The sequence below is a fragment of the Antechinus flavipes genome, chromosome 4 (genome assembly GCF_016432865.1).
Source record: "Antechinus flavipes isolate AdamAnt ecotype Samford, QLD, Australia chromosome 4, AdamAnt_v2, whole genome shotgun sequence".
Lineage (NCBI taxonomy): Eukaryota > Metazoa > Chordata > Mammalia > Dasyuromorphia > Dasyuridae > Antechinus > Antechinus flavipes.
The window spans coordinates 421,969,761-421,991,871 of NC_067401.1; the positions used below are offsets into that span (position 1 = coordinate 421,969,761).

Genomic DNA, 22,111 nt, shown 5'->3' on the forward strand with positions numbered 1-22,111 from the left:
GAGGATCAGGAGAATTTAATGCTTAAGGTGAAATCAAAAAAGCAGAAGTAGAAATCATAATTTTCGATAAGACATTAAGAAAAAAAAAACAGACATGGTTAGGTGAGATAAGCAGGAAAAGTAAAGATATAAGTAATGACATCTACATAAAAATAATGCTCAGAGGTACCATAAATGATGACATCTACAATTATCTATACAAATAACAATGAAATAACAACTATAACTTAAACATATATACTCCAACTAGTTCTTAAAGAAAACACTATACATATTACAATCGAAATAGAACTCAAAACACAATAGAGACCTATGTCCCCTTTCAGATCTTAAATAAGCTTACAAAAAGAAAGATCTTAAGGACCTGAAAATTTAGAAAAATTAGATATTAGTATCTGAAGACAACTAAATAGGAAATTAAAATGATATATTTCTCAGCTAAAAATGACACCTTTGTAAAAACTGACTGTGTGGTATATTATAAAAATATAAAAAATAAATAAATAAAAATCATTCCAGATCAATAATTTAGTCCCTTAACAAACAGTTCCAGTGTGAAAAATTTGGGCTAGAATAAGGAAATGTCCTATTATGAAATTTTACATATAATCTTTATTAGGAAAAAGGCAATAAATGACAAAGGAAGAGTGTTCTTGAAAGTAGTTTCATTTTTTTAATAGGATAATTTACTCACATGGAGCAATAATACGGCAGCAAGAAAAGACTGTCCTTGGCAATATCCAATATCTTCATCATAGACAGAGTAAGCCTAGATGAAGAGAAGAAGAGAGAAACAAAAATTAAAATGTTATTACCAATGATGCATTTTGACATTAAGGTCTTCTTATGTACCTGAAATGTTAAAATACACTGACCAGGCCATTTAAGAAGCTGAGAGAGGAGGAATGGTGAGAAAGAAGAGCCAGAAGGTATCCAAATGGCCAATCTTTTTTTTTAATGTGATATTAGTTCCTGTTATGCCATCTCCTCAAATTCAATATGTATACCACAAATGTTGTTATTCTCAAATGATACCAAAGGTATAAATAAGAACATCAAGAGAGGTAAGTCTCTTCTAGATCCCAAAAGACAATGTAAAAAAATTGAATTGGAACTCCGAGACTTTCCAAGTAGCTAAATTACTAAAGAATCTTATGTAAGAAAAACCCAATCCCCTTGGATTGGCAAATTCTAGGATCCATTTGAGGATTACTGTATCAATATGACTGGATTATTATGTAATCTGTTTTTGTTCTCATTCTTAAAAACGGAGATTTTTATCTCACAGGGCTACTATAAAGAGCAGAAGACATAACATAAAGTAACTGCAAACTTTAAAGTATCAGATACCATAATTATTATTATCTTGAGAAGGGGTGGAAAGGCTCAATTAAAAAGCAGAAGGAGTAGGGTCTCACCTTCCAAAATGAGCTTGTCTAAGATGTTTCCCCTCTGCCCTATTCAAAAATCATATATAGGGTAATTGGAAAATCTTAGAGCTAGGTCCCTGTTAGTGAACATAATGAATCCCCTGCAATGGTCCCCCCTATTCAAGTTTGCATATTCTAAGTTAAAATTATATAAAACACAGTAACTGATTCAAGCACAACAGAAACATTCAGTATACTTCAAATAATCTTCCCATTATAGGTTCTAAACCTAGCTATGTTGAAGTTTTAAACCTTAACAACTACTAAAAACAACTTTTAAGTTACTAAAGTTTAAAACTTCATTAAACCTTTTGGACCAATTTGTGTTTAGACCTGAAAGAGACCCCAATGGTCACAGAATCTATCACCCTCATTTTAACAATGAAAAAACCAAGGCATCAAAAGTTTGTTAAGTGCTTTAATAAATTCATCCAGATAGTAAATTGTAATCATAGTTTAAACACAGGTCCATTGGCTCTAAATTTAGCAATCTTTACACTGTCTTTCACCATCATCTCAAAGTGGCCTTAGTATTAGAATGAGTCTTTCTACAATTCAATTCAAGAACTAATCCTCACCACTAGAGTGCAACAGGTGTCCTTCTCCAAACACAACCATCCAATATGGTAGTCAGTAATATAATACTCTATGTGCATACACCATCATGCATACTCTGAACAAACAAATTTTTAATGAGCCTATAAGACATTTGGTATGTAGCCAAATGGCAAGGGAATAATAAGATTTGCTATCTCATGCCGAAGGCACCTAACAACTGTCATATAATGAATGCAGCTTAAGCATCACCTATTTTTCTTCTCAACAGAAATTAATTTAAATTACATGCTTAATTGATTCCTAATTTTCAAAAAAAAATGTATCCTTCCCAAACAGCTGTGGTTGTTTGTTTTTTTAAAACCAAAAGTAAGCTGGATTGTTTCTAGGATTTTGTGATTACTTATGGTAAGCTAAACAGAACAAAATAAAGTAGAATGGCAACTCATTCGCAATTATCATGAATATTACCTAAATATAGAGAGAATATGCTTTTTGAAAATATAAGAGGACAGTCAAGATTTTGAAAATTATATTCTATAACAGATCACATCTTTCTAGTGACAAAATTGAGAAGTATAGAGAAGGTAGTTGCTACAATAAGTCATTTTAAAAACTGAAATGAGGCAAAACAGCCTTGTACACCATGTACACAATATTGTACATATGTATCTGCTTCTATTTATAAGCAGGTAAGTGGCATAATAAATAGGGCACTGGGTCTAGGACACAGACCAGATTTCAAATTTGGTCTTAGAAACTTGTTAGCCGAGTGATTTTGCTCCATTTGCTTCAATTTTCTCAATTGTAAACCAGAGGATCATAATAGCACCTACCCTCCAACATTACTGTAAGGATCAAATGAGATAATATTTGTAAAGCCCTTAGCATAGTGCCTGGTATACAGTAGACACTATATAAATACTAGCTATACTACTACTGTTGTAATTTCAAATATAAATATTATGGGTTTATGAATAATCAAGTCATATAAAGACATTAGTAAAGTTTCAAATAAAGGGATATATGTACAGATATAGATACAGATAGAGTAGATTTCATATGTATTATGTCACAGGCTACTTAATTTCTATGAAATTAGATCTTTTTTCTTTCCTCCTATTGCTTTCCTTTGTTTCTAATTTGTTTCCTTGTGATAACCAGCTCCTGATGATTTTGTGATTTTGAGTAACTACTTTTACATGAAATAAGATTTATTACTGTATGTGACTAGATATCTTAAAATAGATTTATACCAATTAATTTTAATTACTCCATCTCAAAAGGTCTATGTGGTCTGTTCATAAATAAATCTACACACCTGTTTACTTTTCATCAATCTGTCTGCATTCTGCCATTCTCACTTCTGATTTCTGCTTCAGTTATTAATCATGAGGCCCATATGTTGATATCTATTACAGTAAACATTATTCTCTCCAGTACTAGAATCATAATCAAATCAACTCTGTTCCTGAAAAGAGTATATCAATCTATTCCCTGATGTCCCCTCTCATCACTATCTCACTTTTCTAAACAAAGTGTTCCTCTCACTGTCACTACCCCCCTATATCTATAGTCTTCCCTATATCTATAGTCTTCCCTATTAGAAATTAAGCTCCTTCATAATGAGAACTGTCTCTGATATTTTGTTTGTGTAGAAATAGACCACACATTCACTCATTCATTTTTGTTTGTTTAAATCTTCTGATGTTTCCTAAATTCCAAGAAGCTAGTGACACTTTTTTTAAATGAGTAGAATTCTTTTGTATAGAATTACAAATAAATATAGGCCATTTTATATATATAAATATAGAATTACAAATAAGTATAAGCCAAATAAAAGCCAACATTAGATCATTTATTTCCCCAAATTCTAAAGAAATATGCCTAACATAATTAGTATCTTTACAATATGTTAAATCAATTAATGACACAACAAATATGAACCAGAGCTATATATTAACATGCTGCCAATATACTCCTGGAGGGTCCAAACTTCATCTTTACAAAACAGTTCAATATAAAAAACTATGATTAAGAAAATGAGTTTCTGTTGTGATTATTTAGTTTTAACTGCATGGACCTTTGTGCTTTCATCACTTATTTTAACTTCTCAGAAGAGTTAAATTCCTTTCTGATCCAAGAGCAAATCAAATGAGTATTTAAAAGGAAATCCAACAGCTGGCTTTGAACCAAAGAATAAATACAAGCATAATTTATTACCCAATCAGGTTCAACAAATGTAGATTTGATTTGCTAAGAGGCATTAATAAGGACATGAGCCATTAGCTAAATAAATAAACCATTAGATTGAAATCTGAAGAATGGACACATCTATACCCTACTGAGAAGCTTTAAAAAAAAAAAAAGGAAGAAAAAAGTTATTGGCGATATACTAAGATGCTAAGTATATTAAAAAAAAAAAAGGTATAGCAGGGAGAAAAGAAGGGCTGGATAGATATAGAAGAGAAGACCTGAGAACTAGAGCACTATCTGCAAAACATTCAAGGAAAGTTATCAAATATTAGAACTAAATGAAGTAATGAAGCAAGGTTCAATACAACTAAAAATGAAGAGCTTTGTTCCATTTACAAACAAGAGAGGCTCAAACTGAAGCAATGCAGCACTCTGGATAACTTCATGGTAGAAAATAGGTAGTAAGCTTACAGCTGACTATTAGCTTTTTAAAATGTTTTAGTTCTTAGGTTGTTCAGTTGGCTTGTCCTCTCAAATGAAAAATATATGTTAAAGAAGTCATGCCACATTTTGATGAATTTAGTAATCATTAAAAGATAAAAAGCAAACAAACAAAAGTTGGGTATTCCAATAAGAAGGAAAGATGGATGGGGAGAGGAATTGAACTATATCCTCAGCATGTATAACAAACTGGTTAGAGAGAAGTTGGTACTCTGGAGTCCTTATATTTCTGAGTTAAGATTACAGTGGGGGCTTGATGTGATATAATAAAAAGTATAATCCATTTATATGTTGACTAGACAAACTTAGACCTTAAAACACAAGACATGGGTAAAGTTTAATTGTGTTGGCTTTAACATTTACCTAAGACATAGGTCCTAGAGGAGAAAATGAATATAAAAATAGTCTGACATTCTTCATTGTGCTTTTTTTAACTGCAATGACTTTTAATGAGTTTTAGAAAGAGCATGGCATAATGTGTTGAGAGATCTAGCCTCAGTCAGGATGATCTAAGTTCAAAAGTCCCTCCTGTGACTCATATGAATAGCTATGTGACCCTGTGCAAATTACTTAAATTACTATGTAACCCCCTTTTCCTCATCAGGCAACTCTCAAAGACTGCAGTTGCTCATCTGCCTTAGTAAATGGAACTTTTTCACCACATAAGAATTATGTCTTATATAATTCATATAAGAATTAAGTCACAAATATAGGAAAAATGATAAAGGAGTATACTCCTACAAATCCAGTGACACTAAACTGAAATCATCAAAATGCTTAAAAACTCATTTTTATTCAATTTTAAGTGAATAAAGAAAGCTTCATACAACTTAGTCACAACATGGAAAAACTAGTTTTTCCAGGCCCCACAACATTGCCATAAAATAAATGTTGATGCCAAGATTAAAGTACAATATTTCTATACTGTTGTTTCAAGAATGTAGATTCTCCATGAAAGGAAGCAAGACAGGTTATTTCATTGATCCTCACAACAAAGATTGGAGGTAGAAGCTATTATATTTCACTTAATTTTGCAAATGCAGAAAATGAGGCAGACAGAATTTAAGTGATTCACTCAGTCACACAGCTAACAAGTGTCTGAAGCTGGATCTGAATTCAAGTTTCCCTGACTCCTAACTGCATCTGATACAAGATACATTAGAGAAAACCTTAAAGGGACAGTACAAAAATTAAGAAGGACAAAGAAAGGGCGAGGATGGGGACAAACTTTAGCTGAAACTTGAAGGAATTCAAGAAGTCAGAATGAGAAAAGAGAAATTTCCAGGAATGGGGAATAGTCAGTGAAAATGCTTAAAACAGGGCAAAGAAGTGTCATGTATGAGGAAAAGCTCCATGTTATAAGATTTCAGAGTACGTGGACTAGAGATCAACATCATTACTGTCTATATTTACATGGCAAAGTCTGGTTATAAATGCAATATTAGGTGTCTCAAGAGGTAATTAGCTTTAAAAATGAACTAGCAAGAATACTTTACCTTGAATATAAACAATTTGACCCATTATTGTAGCTTACCAATGAGTTTCCAATAGAACCAACAGAATATCATACTGAGGTCAGAAATACTAAGTCATTTAATATCTTTTGAATTCTTTGGAATAGAGATAAAAGATGAAGGGAGATAAGGAAAGATGTTAATGAAAAAAATCAACCATCACAGAATCAGTGCTAGGTGAGGGATGAGGAAGAGTAACCCCAATTAGGGAGACCAGAAATAGTACTGGCAGAAAAAGTTGAAAGAGAAAAAGAAAGAGGCAGCATATTGGGGGGAATGGGGTGAGTTCAGATGGGAAGAATATATGTATAGGGAAAGAGGCAAAAAAGAACCCTCTGCTTCTTAACCTTGCAAAGAAAACCAGAAGGAATTTTATGATTACTGAGATATATTAACCTCACCAAAAGTAAATCTTTAGCAGTCTAATCTCAATTCTTAGCCTGCTATGAATTTTTCTAAAAACTTGGTTTCCTGATACTCTTTGTTGTCATATCATAAGCATTTCTAGATATCATTTCTCTCACTAAATAAACTCTTTCTTTTACTGAGACAATTGGGGGTAAGTGACTTGCCCAGGGTCACACAGCTAGGGAGTGTTAAGTGTCTGAAACCAGATTTGAACTCAGGTCCTCCTTACTTCAGATCTAGTGCTCTAACCAGTGCACCACCTAAGCTGCCCTAAACCCTTTCTTTTAACAAGGAAATAAGGAGAATATGCCATGAGCTGTTTTAGATGAAGAAATGATGAGTTTCTGTGATCACTATTTCTTTTCTAGACATAGGGTTCTTCATCTTTTTTGTGTCATGGATTCCTTTCAATGTCTGATGAAGCCTAGGTACTCCTTACAAGACACTTTTTAAGTACATAAAATAAAATACTAAAGAAATACATTACTGAAATATTATCAGTGGAACTTATTTTTTTAAAAATTTACAGGCCTCAGGTTAAGAACTTGTACATTATAGAATGAAACAGAATAACATTAAATACTTAATATGTGCCAGGAACTCTGCTCAGCATGACTGGTAAAAACAGAAAACTGAGATAGACATTGTTTTCGAAGAGCTCATATTCTAATGAGGATACAATACATAAAAGAGAGCTCATGCTTATGTTCAGTTCATGGCAGAGGAAAAGCCAGTTATTATTTAGGCAGGGAAAGTAGCAGGGTTGATACAAAGATCCAGACGTTCTGTTTATCTGCTAATCCCCTCCTTGCTGGCTACACACATCTTCAAATTTTCCCAATTCCATTTAAAAAAATTTCTTGGTAATTGCTACCATACTTTCAAGATATTATTCTATATCTCTCATCCCTTCCACAGCCAGACTCCTAGAAAAGTTGTCGCCATTTCCTCTCTTCACTTATCAATAAATTAGTCACTCAATATAGCAATTTGAAAGAGAGCTCTCTGTCTGAATTGAAGGACTTTTGAAATGAAGGGCACAATCAATTTTCTCCCATCCATTTCAAATTCTAAATTTGTTGGTAAATGTTTCTCCAGATGAATGATTAGTGGTAACAGTATAAAAAACAGGTCAGAGGAAAAGGACAAATTATACACTGCAATTATCTACAAGGACACTAATAGAGAATATTTTTTGCAAGAAGATGGAGACAGAAGAGGAAGTGTACTATAGTTATTCAATTATGAGTCTAGTCTAGATGCTGGTTTTGGCAGCTACTTCAAGATGACTTTCCAAATATTCCATCTATGATGTTAGAGATGCTCCCTCCTTTTTGAGGTTCCTACATTAATGAGGACAATCAATTACGCTTTACAACACCATAATAGGATATAATCTATTATTTCCACATCCATATCTATACTTTGGGCTGGGATCAGAGTATACTAACTGCTTGAGAAAAAAAAGAACTATGGAACAGGAATTGTGTTAGAACTGGTCCACAAGGAAGATAAGGTGCTTATCTACAGTGCTAGGTTCTCCTCCTACCTGAGCTCTTTTCTAGTCTTCTTTGTTGGATCTTCATCCATAACAAACTCTCTTCCTGTAGCTGTACCTCAGCGTTCCTGTACATCTTCCTCTTCTTCAGATACTCTCTGACTCAGTAACTTTTTCAGCTCTAATAGATTTAATTATAATCTTTATGCATACAACTCCTAAATCTATATATCTAACCCAATATCCTTCCTGAGCTTCAATCTCCGATTGTCAAATGCTTATATTGGACATTTCAAATTGGATGTCCCTCAAACTCAACATATCCAAAAAAATTCTCATTATCTTCCCCATTCTCAATTGCTTTAAAGCAATTAATTGCTTTTAAATTTCTTCTGAACTTTGTTTTTTTGTTGTTGTTGTTGTTTGTTTTTTTTGGGGGGTACATTTTTTTTTCAAGATACTGCCATTCTTCCTAACCTGCTATGTTCAAAAGTCTAGTGTTATCTGTAAATCCTCCTTCTTCCTCTTACATACATCCATTTAGTTACCAAATCTTGTCATTTATACCACTAAAGCATCTCTCACATTCAACCCCTTCTTCCTACTCACATAACCATTAACTTACTTCAGGCTCCTATCACTTCCTTCTGGAAGACTTCAATGGCTTTCCAATTAATCTCCCACATTCAAATCTCACCTTCTTCAATACCTCCTTCTCAAAGTGATTTTCTTAAAAGCACAAGTTTGACCATGACCTCCACTCAAATTCTAGCAGCTCTTTACCACCTCTAAGTAAAATACACAATTCTTTAGCTTTTAAAGCCCTGGACAAGCTGGCCTAAACGTATCCCCTTTTTTGGGGGGGAAGGAGGGTTTATGAATTTATATTTAAGGGGTAAATATAATCTCTCCTCACCTATACTTCTTCCCATCCATTGTTTCCTTGACTGACTGATCCATTGTTTTCTATCTGGTGTATCTGTAAATTAAAAAATATGACTTCTCATCCTGTGCTACTCTTGCCTAGGGTCCTTTCTAAATATTTTACAGAGTGACTACCCCCTTATCCCTCAAATTCCCAATCTAAAAGGCCTAACTCCCTTCCCTTCCTAGTCACCTCTTCATATATCTTTTATGCCATTTCCTTTTAGGGATTCTTAATTGTTAATATAATATAGCTTATTTACATCTACTTTGTGTCTCTTTATTGTGCTTTAACTGCCTTCAGATTTTACAATTGGTATTTATTAAATGCACACTATATACTGGATTCAGTGCTACATACCAGAGATACAAGGATACAACAAATTGAACATTCCCTACCCTTAAAAAGTTTCCATTCTAATAGGAGGGAAAAAATGTACATAAATAAGTACCTTAAAATCTTTATGAGAAAAGCACATACATGTATTTATTTCAGTCAAGAAGGAAACAAGAAACCAACTATACAGCACTGACAAAGAGTATAGAAAACACCACATATGACTGTGTTTATGATTTATTAACTGAAAAATGTTAATGATAATAATTATAACAGCAATTGAAATGGATATACAGATTTAAACTTTGTAAAATATTTTCCTAACATCTCATTTGGAACTCACAAAAGCTTATGAGGTTAGTATTAGAGACACTATTAGTTCAATTGTACAGGCAAGGCAAATGAAAACTCAAAAAAATTATCCATAGCTATGCATTTAGGAAGCATTAGAGGCAAAAGGGAACCTAGGAGTCGCCTGACTATAAATGCAAATCTCATTCTACTATACAATGATGCCTTTAAATAGAACTTATGCAATTAATGGAGGAAATACTGGAGAATTTCACTAAACAAAAGTATACTTCAAAATCAGAAAAATGGCAGTTTTCTGCTATTAACCTTTTAAAGACAAATGGTGAGGCAATGGAGGAGTAAGGAGGCTATTACAACTCTCCCACCAGATACCTCTTGGAATCAGTTGTCAGAGACCTAATAATAAAGTAGGGGTGTGTGTGTTGGGTAGGATGTCTGACATAGTATTTCAATTCTAAGGTTCACAGCCTTCTTAAGAATAAGATCGTTACTACTTGCAGTAAACACACACACACACACACACACACACACACACACACACACACACACCCCTCAATCCATTTAGAAAATAGAATGGTACTTCTTTTCATCACGTAATGTAAAGAGACTTTGCTATCTAAGACTAGGAGAATTCCAAAATAAATATAAGAAAAGATGATGATGATTCCACCAGCAAATATTCTTCAGGAAGTGTTGGAATTTTTACAAAGTGATAAGTCAGTTACCTAATTTAGCCTGGTACTTAGCAAATCCTCTAGCTCACTAATGTATTTAAGTACTCACTGGAGTTCACACTTTTGGGAAATTTACAAGTTAGTATTCAGTAAGAGATTCACAAATCAGAAACCCATAATCCCACTCTCAGATCCCATAATCCCACTCTCTCAGAGAAGGAGTCAACCTTTGGGAGATCATATATAAAGAAGCTCTTAGAGCTTCAGGTCAGTTAGTTAGTTCAGAACATTGCCAGGAGTTGGAGAAGAGCACTCTGGGAGGAAGCCCACAAGCCCTCTTCGGAGATGGAGTCAGATTCATTCCATTTTCCACCTTTGTGCTGGCTGGAGGCTAAAGAACAAACCTTTGGATTTGGACACATTCGGAGGGAGCTCTTGTAACCAAGCAGAGAGACAGGCCACCAAGAAAACTAACCGGGCTATTTTGGAGGAAGCAATAAAAAATCTGAACTTTTAACACCTAGCTGCATTTGGGGTGATTATTGATCTGAACTGATACTAAGGCTGCCTCCAGAAAACCTCCACAAGAAACCTGCTCCCACAGAGAACCATAATATTATTTTAAAGAAGAGAATACCATAAGGAAACAAAAGCTTTATTTGAAAAAAAAAAGTCATTAAAATCATCCTATATACTTGGGAAAATAAGGAACTTGATGTAGCCACTAAAAATAGACCCAATGATATAGAATAATCTAAGCCCTTGAAAAGAAAAAACGTTAGATGTGCTCAGAAATATTCTCTTAAAAAGTGATTTTCTTATCTAATAGAGCTGGAAGAATTCCTAGATGTATGCTTCCCTTTATATAATACTAAAGAAAAAGCTCTTTTTAGTAGCTTAATAGTAAGCTAAAGCATACTTTTTTTAAAAAATCTTATAAGGAACAGAAAACTTCATCTTAAAGATAATTTACAGATTGATATTAATAGTTAGCTATCAAAGGGAAATTATCTTAATGAGGAACTGTAGAATTTATGTCAGAACACTTATTCACATAATTTTAACCATAGCTTTAATATGTTATTAAACATATAGAAGAACAAGCCCTGGCTCTAAGGAGATGATATCTGAAATGTCTGGATAATGAGAACACCTAAAGAAGCCCAAGAGCTAAAGAATTATCTCTGTATTAGATATGACCCCTGTCCTCATGGTGATATACGTGACACAATCATAGAACAAAATGTTTTATATGGTTAACACAAATATTGGGCTTTTATATTACACATGGTTCTTTCTGAACATAACCTATGTTAAATCATTAAATTACATAAAGGGGATAGTAAATGACAAGGGAGTTCCAGAGAAGAGTGTGATCATCTTATTCATCTCCAAAAACATATTTTTTAGGTGTCTGATGTTTGTTGAGTCATTATGCTAGACACAGAGACAAGGACATGGAAGAAAACAATCTCTGTCCTCAAGAAGCTTACATATTACAGGGATAGGAAGAAAATTACATATATATAAATAAATACTCCAGAGTTGGCTTAAATCTTTCTTCTGAAAAAAAGTGTGTTAAAATTTTAAAAGAAGATGGAAGCATTTAGTCCGTGCATTTTATTTATAGATAAGGAAAACAAGCTCCTTGTCCTAGATCCTATAGTTGTTTGTTTGTCTTGAAGTAAAAACAGAATTTCCTTAAAGATAAAGTTTTAAAGTGACAGATTGAATAATACTAACTGTTCTATATCACAATACGCTAATTTCATTAAACTCTTTGACATAATCCCTTGTTCTCTCCTCCTTTAATGCTGTGGTGCTAACTTTTCCTCCTCATCAAGTTCAGTACCTCTACTTACTCTGAAGCCCCCTCCCTTTCCCCTTAATCTCTTATAACAGAGTAACACAAACTTCTTGACTTTTCAAATCCTCAATCTCCTTCACTGCTCCTTCTCTATTTTACCCACTTCTCTCCCACCTTAAAAACAAAAACAAATCCTTCACTTATACCTATCATTTTCTTTCTACAACTATCCTCCTTTTTGCAGCCAAACTCCTAGAAAATTCTACCTATGATCACAATCTCTCCTCTCGTTCATTCCTCAATTCTTTGCAATTTGGCATCTGTCTTCATCACTTAATTGAAAATTGAAGTTCAATCCAAAGTTATCATTTACCTCTTTTTAATTTTTTAAATAATTTTAATTTAATGTAATGTATTCTCCTTTCATTGGAATCCATTGGGAAAAGAATAAGAAAAAAATTTTAAATCTCTTATAATATATACAATGAAGCAAAACATATTCTCACATTCACTATGTCTAAAAATATATGTCTCTCTAATTTATCCCTTCTCTGTCAGAAAGTAGGTAGCATTCTTCATCATCAGTCCTCTGGACTCATAATTGGTCTTTGAATTGATCAAGTTGTATATATTTACAATACTATTCGAGGAAAATCATATTAAGACATTGTTGGTGGTCAAGGTCATTGGTCTAGTCATTTGGGGAAATTTGATACTATCCCCCAAAAGTTACTAAACTATGCTTCTATCCTTTGAACCAGAAATGTCACTAGGAGATTTTTATCTCAAAGAGATCAACAAGAAAAGTATCTATATGGATACAAATATTTACAATAGCTCTTTTACTGGTCACAACCATCTCTTAACTGCCAAATACAATAGTATTTTCTCAGTCTTCATCCTTTTTGACCTCTCCACAGTATTTGACTAAATTTTTATCCCTCTTTTCTTACACAAACTCTCTTGGTTTTCAAGATTCTATTACCTTTTGGTGCTTCTCCTACCTAGTTGACCATTCCTTCTCAGTTTTCTGCTAACTGCAGATGAACTCCAAGACTAACCTAGGCCCTGTATGTGCACGAATATTTGTGGCATCCCTCTTTGTAGTGGCCAGAAACTGGAAACTGAGTGGATGCCCCTCAATTGGAGAATGGCTGAATAAATTGTGGTATATGAATGTTATGGAATATTATTGTTCGGTTAGAAATGACCAGTGGGAGGATTTCAGAAAGGCCTGGAGAGACTTACATGAACTGATGCTGAGTGAAATGAGCAGGACCAGGAGATCATTATACACTTCAACAACAATACTATATGATGATCAATTCTGATGGACGTGGCCATCCTCAGCAATGAGATGAACCAAATCAGTTCCAATAGAGCAGTAATAAACTGAACCAGCTACCACACAGAGAAAGAATTCTGGGAGATGACTATGAACCACTACATAGAATTCCCAATCCCTCTATTTTTGTCCACCTGCATTTTTTATTTCCTTCTCAGGCTAATTGTACACTATTTCAAAGTCTGATTCTTTTTATACAACAAAATAAGTGTTTGGACATGTATACATATATTGTATTTAACATACTTTAACATATTTAACATGTATTGGTCAACCTGCCATCTGAGGGAAGGGGTGGGGGGAAAGAGGAGAAAAGTTGGAACAAAAGGTTTTGCAATTGTCAATGCTGAAAAATTACCTATGCATGTATCTTGTATATAAAAAGCTATAATAAAAAAAGTTCTTAAAAAAAAAAAAAGACTAACCTGGGCCCTTTTGTTTCTTAACATTCTCTAATCATAAGGTCTTATTGGTTCAATCATCTCAATGCAAATGACTCCCCAAATCTACAGCTTCTAGTGTCCCTCTTAAATTCCAACCCTCTTTTTAACAACTTCTGGGTAGACACCACCAATTGGATGCTCTGTAGGAGTCTAAAAGTCACTATGTTCAAAAAAGAATTATCTATGCCCCACACAAATGTGTCCTTATTCCAAACTTTTTTATTTCTGTTGAGGGCATCACCATCCTTTCATTTACCAAAGTTTGCAACCTAAGGATCATCCACAAACTTTCACATTGGCCCTAAGCCTTCCTTGTCAAAATCATCCAACTGCCAATTTTACTTCCAAAATATATTTTGCATGTGCTTGATTTGTTCCTCTCAGATATAAGTACTCCTTCAAGTTTGGTTATTTATCACGACTCACCTGGACTATGATCGCCCTGCCTCCAAGTTCCCCTACCTGAAAACAGTTCTCCATATAGCTCCCAAAGTGATATCCCTAAAGTATAAGTCTAACCCCACAAATCCCCTCATTAGGAAACTCAATTTCCTATATACATATATTGCCTCAGGTAAACTACAATATTTTTTTTTCCAACTAAAACCGTTCATAATCTGACTACTATTCTTCTTTTTCTTTTTTTTTTAAATAATTATAACTTTTTATTGACAGAACCCATGCCTGAGTAATTTTTTACAACATTATCTCTTGCACTCACTTCTGTTCAGACTTTTCCCCTCCCTTCCTTCACCCCCTTCCCCCAGATGGTAAGCAGTCCTATACATGTTAAATACATTACAGTATATCCTAGATACAATATATGTGTGCAGAACTGAACACTGACTACTATTTTTCTAGATTTATTGAAAAAACTGTGGTAGGAGCAACAGCCAAGGGCTACTTATACCCTACAAAGGTATTATAATCAATCGCAAAATTTTATTGGCTAAAGAGACTTAGCCTCTGACCCCCGAAGTGATTTTCTTAGCCTAAGAATTCAAGGCCATATTGGAGGTTCAGTGGGGAGCTAATGCTGGACTGGCAAACTCCCATGGACAGTAAAAGTGTAATGCCTCAGTTTCCCTGAATTGTAATACCTGTTTCCCTGAATTGTTCTGCCTCAGTTACCCTGGTGGCCACCCCCACCCCCCCGCCCCATTAGGACTGAGAGAACTGGGGCCTAAAAGCTCTGGCCACTCTCACATTCCAAAGAGTTATAAAATTCCAGATGGCTTATCTCAAATACCTGGTTATCTCCTGCCTCAGACTCCTATCTCTTAGTCAACCATCTTCTTAACCCTCAACCTGTCAGAATTTAAAAGATATGGTCCTTTCCGGAATTTCCACTCACCCAGTGTGCTTCTCTCCACTCTCCCAACCCGCCCCCCCACCTTTGTTTCCTTGATAGCTGGAGCCCTATAAAAGTCTCTGGAATTACTTGCTGGATGCTGCGTGCTGGAAGCTTTGAGACAAGAGTCCCAGCCAGACAGCTAGTATGGCTAGCCCAAATTCTCCACTACTAAAATATTAAAAACTCTAGTCTCTATCTTGCCTCAGTTTCTCTGGCATTACAAAAGGAGGAAGGGGAACTGAACTCAAATTAATTAATCCCTGAACATCCTTGATGAATATCTGTCTCCTGCCATGACCAAGTAAATGTCCTTTTTCTACATGACAGTTACTTCTACCAGTGTTTCATATTGTTCCAATATCAAACCTGAGCAGATAGATTGGCCTGGTCAGCATTGGACCACAAGAGTACTATCCTTCAAAAACTCCACAATCCAATGACAATGGCTTTCTTCTAGTATTGAAGTAGCTCTCCTCTCTGGTCTCCACATCTTTGCACACAGACAGTTACCCATTGCTAGAGTGTCTGTCTTTCTATCTTAGTTCTTCCTCTGTGAACTTCAAATCTCAGCTCAAGCATCATCTTCTTTCATTAAGCTTTTCCTTAAGCCTACCAACTATTAGTTCCTTTCCCATTGTCCCCCAAAATCTCACATTAGCCTTTTATGCATTTTGTATCTAATTGTGTTGCTTCCCATGATAGAAAATTAGACTGCTTCTCTTTTGTTTTTTTTATCCATAGGACCTAATGTATAATAGATAGTTCATAAATGTTTGCTGGGCGATTGCCAGCATAGAGCTACGATTTGTCCAAGTTAGGATCTGAACATGTATATTCCTGAAGCTGGACCCAACATTTAAAAGACATTAACTACTCCAGTCTAATTAGTAGTAAAAAGAAGGAAATGCAATAAAAATCCTATCAACTGCAGATTATGCTGACTAATAGCTGAGAGCTAATTATCTGTACTAGAACTAAGAAGAAAACTGATGATTTTGTGTATACCCGTACTGAAAACCACAGTGTTAAGAAAATTATTTGTAAATCTTAGAATGACACAAAAATATGAGTTATTAACATTATTTTATGAAAAGTCGTGTTATTTTCTCAATCTTTTGTGTGCCATTGTTCGCCCTACCCCGACTATTTTTTTCTATTCCCTTATTTTTCAGTTATAGCGTAAGCTGTTCAGCTCCTTCACTTCTAGTCCTTGAAATTAATTTTACTTTCCAAAAGTAGTGCCTAATATGCAACCCTTAGGATTTGCACCGTTCCTTTTATTTCTGCCTTCCATTTTGATTTCCATTTTAATCCTACCTTCTTCTTCTCTTTCCCCTAGCAATGGCCTGATGGCTGCAATTAGCCTTCCAGGCAAAAGAATAGATTGGCTCCAAAGAAAGTTCAAAGCCATCCCAGAAAAGCTCTTGTGGGATTTCTGACTGAGAGCCTAGAGACATTTTTTAAATCTCTTCAGGCACACTTGATAGCATAACAAATCATTCATTCTCTTTCTAGCACTGCAGCCTCAGAACTTGACCTTTTCACTGCTACAGTTTCAGAAGAAAAATCCATATTTGAAAATTACATTACAGTTTCTCAGCTGAGCACAGATTCACATAAAAGGTATCTTATTAATATGTAAATTAAAATAATAAGATAGCAAAAAAAATCCTTTTCTGGGAACAATAATAAAGTTTACAAATATCAGAAATCAGCTCATAAAAGGCAAGACTCAAACTATTTAAAAAAAAAACAGAAAAAGAAACTAAGACTCTGTCACCACTGATAAATATATTTTAGTAATGCCCTGAGTAGGAGAAGAGTTCTCAAAAGTTTGGAGACATGATCAGAAATAGTGACAGGCAAAAAACAAAACAAAACAAGAACCAAAAAAACCCCACTACTTTTGAAAAAAATAATAATTGGAAATTCTTCATCTTAATTCATATTTATATAGTACTTTCCTTGACACAATTTGTTGATAAAAAGAAAAAAGTATCATTATCGTTAACACAGAGATAAGGAAACTGAGGTCATATTACTTACAGGACTGCCAAGAATAATTAAATCAATATTTAACAAATCATCAAAAGATCTTCAATTCAATCATCTATCAAAGTACAATTTAAGCAGTTCGTAGAAAGTGTATCTTTCTCATTTTTATTTCATATTCAGGAGTGGATAAGTTGATGTTTTCTGTCAAAGGTGAAATTTAAATTAAATCTAAGAACCTTAGAAATACAGTCAATTTTGATGATTTACACAAATGAAAGGGATTGTCCTTGAAAACATAGCTATTCAGGGCAGCTAGGTGGTGCAGTGGATAGAGCACCAGGCCTGAAGCCAGGAAGACCTGAGTTCAAATTTGGCCTCAGACACTTAACACTCTCTAGCTGTGTGACCCTGGGCAAGTCACTTAACCTCAATTGCCTCAGGAAAAAAATAAAACAAAACCATAGCTGATCTTGAATCAACCATTGCAATGTGTATAATTGAGGATATTGAAGATTCTTTTAAACTAGTATGGAAGAAAAAAATTAATGTTGGTCACTGATATGACATGAGATCAATGGCTATTCTTCCCACTCTGACATCTACACTGTTTCAGTATAAAATGCTGCGATATGAAATATTCTAATACCCATTGTGGCCTGGAGATAACCTATGGTTATCTCTTCAAGTGAATCTTTCACTATGGTAAATTCTAATAGACAGAAAAGGCAACCAAATAATGAGGTGCCCAGTAAAAGATTATACAAAATATGCAAAGAGACTTCCCTGATGGATATGACAGCTGAGGTTAGTGATCTTCAAACTCTTTAATTTATGCATCCTTTTCACCAGTAAGGAAGCTTCTTATGCATAATAGGTCAGAAGAAAAGGGGAGTGTAATGACCATGTATTTAAAATCAGCCGGAGTCAGGAATTCAGGTTAAGGGAAAAATCTTCAATCTTTATTGAAGTGAAGAGGTGAATAAGGATTGCGATAGCAATATGGGCAAGAAAGATTGAGATAGCAATATGGGCAGCTGCGACAGGAAGCCAGCTAACAGAGGGGGATCTGAGCTGCAAGCGCTGTGGCAATCGCAAATGCAAGCAGTCTCTCCTTCCTCTTCCTTTTCCACTCCCCTGCCTCCACCCACCAAAATCGTCATTTCCTATACAACACATCAGGACTTGCACAAAGAGTGGGTGGGGGCCATTCTTTCTCCAAGCTTATATATTAATAGAGTATGGTCCAATTACTATTTAGCCTCATGTGCTTGGGACCTCAGTGCATCAACTCAAGCCTCAGCCCATTACAGGGGAGAGTAACATTTTTATGTGAAAAAAAAATGCTACATTTATATACACATATGGTAACTTGGGGGAATATGCCATTTGCCTAATGATCTATCAAGAACCAAAGAGGAGTAACATTTGTATTTTTTAAACAAAGATAGATGTCACTTCCTTCTTGGTGTCTCAGCTTTCAGAAATCTGTGGAGACAATATTGTCTAATCTTTTCTCCTCATTATTACTTATTCAGTAATTGTCTAAGGCCATATTTGAACTCAAGTCTTCTTGACTACAGGCCTGGTGCTGTATTCACTGAGCCAACTAGACTGAAATTATTCTTTTTTGTATTCATCTAGAGAATGAGAATGTTAGATTAGACATTTTAAGATCAGATCTTCTAGTTCTAAGCCTATAATGTTATGAATTGCTCAGATAAAAGACTCCATCTACTGACTGTGTATTCCCATTGAAGGGAACCCTTTCCTGGGATGATCTCCTTCCTCATCTCTGCCTCTTAGCTTCCCTCAAATTTCAGGTAAAAAACCTGTCCTCTTCCAACAAGCTATAAAACTCTGCATACTTTTTGATCCAACAGTGCCCCTATTGGGTCTGTATCTCAAAGAAATCATACAAAATGGGAAAAGGACCCATATGTGAAAAAATGTTTGCAGGACCTCTTTTTGTAGTGGCAAGGACCTGGAAACTGAGCAGATACCCATCAACTAAGGCATAATTGAATAAGTAGTTGTGGTATGTGGATAGTATGGAATATCATTGTTATGATAAACAGGCTATTCCAGAAAAGCCTGGAAAGACTTAAATAAACTGATGCTGAATGAAAGAAGCAGAAAGAAACAGCAAAACTGTGTAATGATCAAACATGTTAAGACTTAGTTCTTCTTAGCAATAGAGTGATCCAGGACAATTCCAATAGATTTTGATTAGAAAATACAATCTGCATCCAGAAAAGGAATTATGGAGACTGAAAGCAAATTGAAGCTATTTTCATCTTTTTTGTTTTGTTTCTTTCTTGTGGTTTTTCCCCTTTGTTCTGGTTTTTCATTCCCAATATGACTCATAGATGTACAAACAAAAAACTCCTCACCTTCTACAAGAAACATTTTTTGATACAACTTAATTATCTTAACTTCCCCTTTGTCAATTATCTCCAAATGATCCTGTCTTTAGTTTGGTTTGTATATTGTCTCTCCATTGGGATTATGAGTTCCTTGAGAGTATACACTAGTTTTTGTGTCTTGTATCTCCAGCATTTAGTGCCTGACACAAAGTAGACATTTGATAAATGCTTGTGGTTAGACATACCAATAAAGTTTCAAAATAATATCAATAGCACATTGTTTAATTCAATTCAAGGATTTACTATGAGACAAGCAAAGAAACTGTCTCCAGAAACAGCTTCAGCCCTGAAGAACTTTACACTCTATAAGGAGTTACCACATGTATTCAGTTAAGTAAATACAAAGTAAAATCAATTCATTTCAAGATTTTCTCTAAGTGCAAATGACAGTATGATCTTCACTGAATTAGTCATCATCACAAAGAGAATAATTTGAGGCAGTCCCTACCATTGAGATAGTTTTCCATGATTCTACTGGCAACCACTGCTCACCAAATATCAATTATAGAGGAAATACAACCTACAAAAGTGAGCAAATTGGGTAGGGCATACATATTCAAATTTATCCATGATTACTCTCTATACCTAGAATCCACCTGCTCCACAAAACTCCTTAGTATATTGTCTGGTTAAAAGAGAATCATCTTCAGGAAACCAAAATCATTTCTGACGTTAAAATGAAAATCAGTGGGAAAAAAAGGCTTTGGATTACTGTCTGAAACTCATCCAAGTCAAGCCAAACCAACATTCCATGACATAGATTAATTCCTTCTATTTAGTAGCACATCAGTTTTTTAATTTATACTCCTAGATCTTTCTAAAAACCTATATTAAATATTTTTATTTCATACTTTGAAGGACCTAACTTCTAATTGTAACATTCAACTTTAAATTAGCTACCCATTTTATACTGGTTCGTTGCACTCCGTTTTTGCAGTAACCATGAAACCCCTGCTTTAGTCAGCTATACAAAAAAAAAAAAAAAACTATAGATATTATTACTAAGCAGCTTTAAAAACTCTGAAAGAATGTTGGGAGAAGACAATATGAGCTGAAAATCTGAAGGAGAGTTGAAAAAATAGGTTGAGGTTCTTCTTCAATATTTTTCTCTATAAATATAATGCTATTTTTAGTGATTCCTGGGGATCTAGGAAAAATGGAGAGAGCAGCTAGATGGTACAATGGATAAATCTGACTTTGGAACTTACTAGCTGTGTGAATTTAACCAAATCACTTTATCCTGTCTGCCTCAGTTTCCTGTTTTGTAAAGTGAGCTAAAGAAGGAAAAAGCAAACAACTCCAGATTGCCAAGAAAACCCCAACAAGGGTCACAACTAAACAACAGGGGAAACCCAATGGAAAAAATGACAATGTGAATAGAGCACTTCTCTCTGTATAGTGTTTATCTATAATCCACAAAGATAAATGAAGTATTTCCAAGAGAAAGGGTAAGGAAGGGCTTCTTATGAGAATTACTGCTTAGGGGTTATTTTGAGGAATTCTGTTTTAAAAACTTTATAAATGGTTTGTGAAGAGTTAGCAATCAAATATCTAGAAGACTGTTTCTTGAAGAAAAGACAAAAAGAAAGATTCTAATTCTCAAGAGAAAAATGAAGATGCTTAATTGATTTTAATCACTGACAGAAATGAATGATTTAAGATTGAGATTCAAAAAGAGTACAGGAATGAAATATCAATATTTTGAGGGTTAGAGGAGACTTTGGTGTTGACACTGGTTAAATCCAAAATGCTATTTTAAAAAAAAATTTATTATGGCTTAAAATTTCATTAAGCTTTTCTGGGACAATATGTGAATATATGTGTACATTTATATTTATTTAAATATGTAAGTAGGAATAATTATCCCCTTCAGCTGTGTATAAGCATCATAATCTTAAGGAAGTCTTTCCTGACCCCTCACAATTTCTAGTGCCCCCCATCTTATATTTATTTGACAAAAATCTGTATTTTTTAACTTATTTTTTAACATTCATATTGTGTCTCTCACTACAACAGAAGCTCCTTGGGAGAAGGATTGTTGCATTCTTTGTACTTTTACTCTTGATGACAAGCACTGTGTGTGGCACATAATACATATTTAATAAATACTTATTGATTAACTAATAAATGGAGAATAATGTCTCAAATTCAATGGATAATTAGCATTTAATGAATCTGAATGAAGGACTTGAGCTAATTAGTTAGGTGCGCCAAGAGTGAAAATTTGTTAATGGACTAAATTATCCAACGTACTGCTAGCATAATGGTGCTGTACAAGATCCAAATAAATTAACAAGAGGAGGAGGTTTGTATTTTAGTGACACTAAGTTTCATCAGAAGTGGGCAATGAGAAAGGACAAATGGCAATGAATACCTTTTTTATGTGCAGCAAATA

At 34.4% G+C, this 22,111-nt stretch overlaps 1 protein-coding gene across 2 annotated transcripts in view; it reads right to left on the reverse strand.

Moving 5' to 3' along the window:
* RABGAP1L (RAB GTPase activating protein 1 like) overlaps positions 1-22,111 on the reverse strand; it is a 689,556-nt gene that overhangs the window by 275,447 nt on the left and 391,998 nt on the right. For both annotated transcript variants that reach the window (XM_051998907.1, XM_051998908.1), the window contains exon 15: positions 695-769. In XM_051998907.1, the coding sequence (XP_051854867.1) occupies positions 695-769 (75 nt within the window). The remainder of the gene's footprint in view (positions 1-694; positions 770-22,111) is intronic.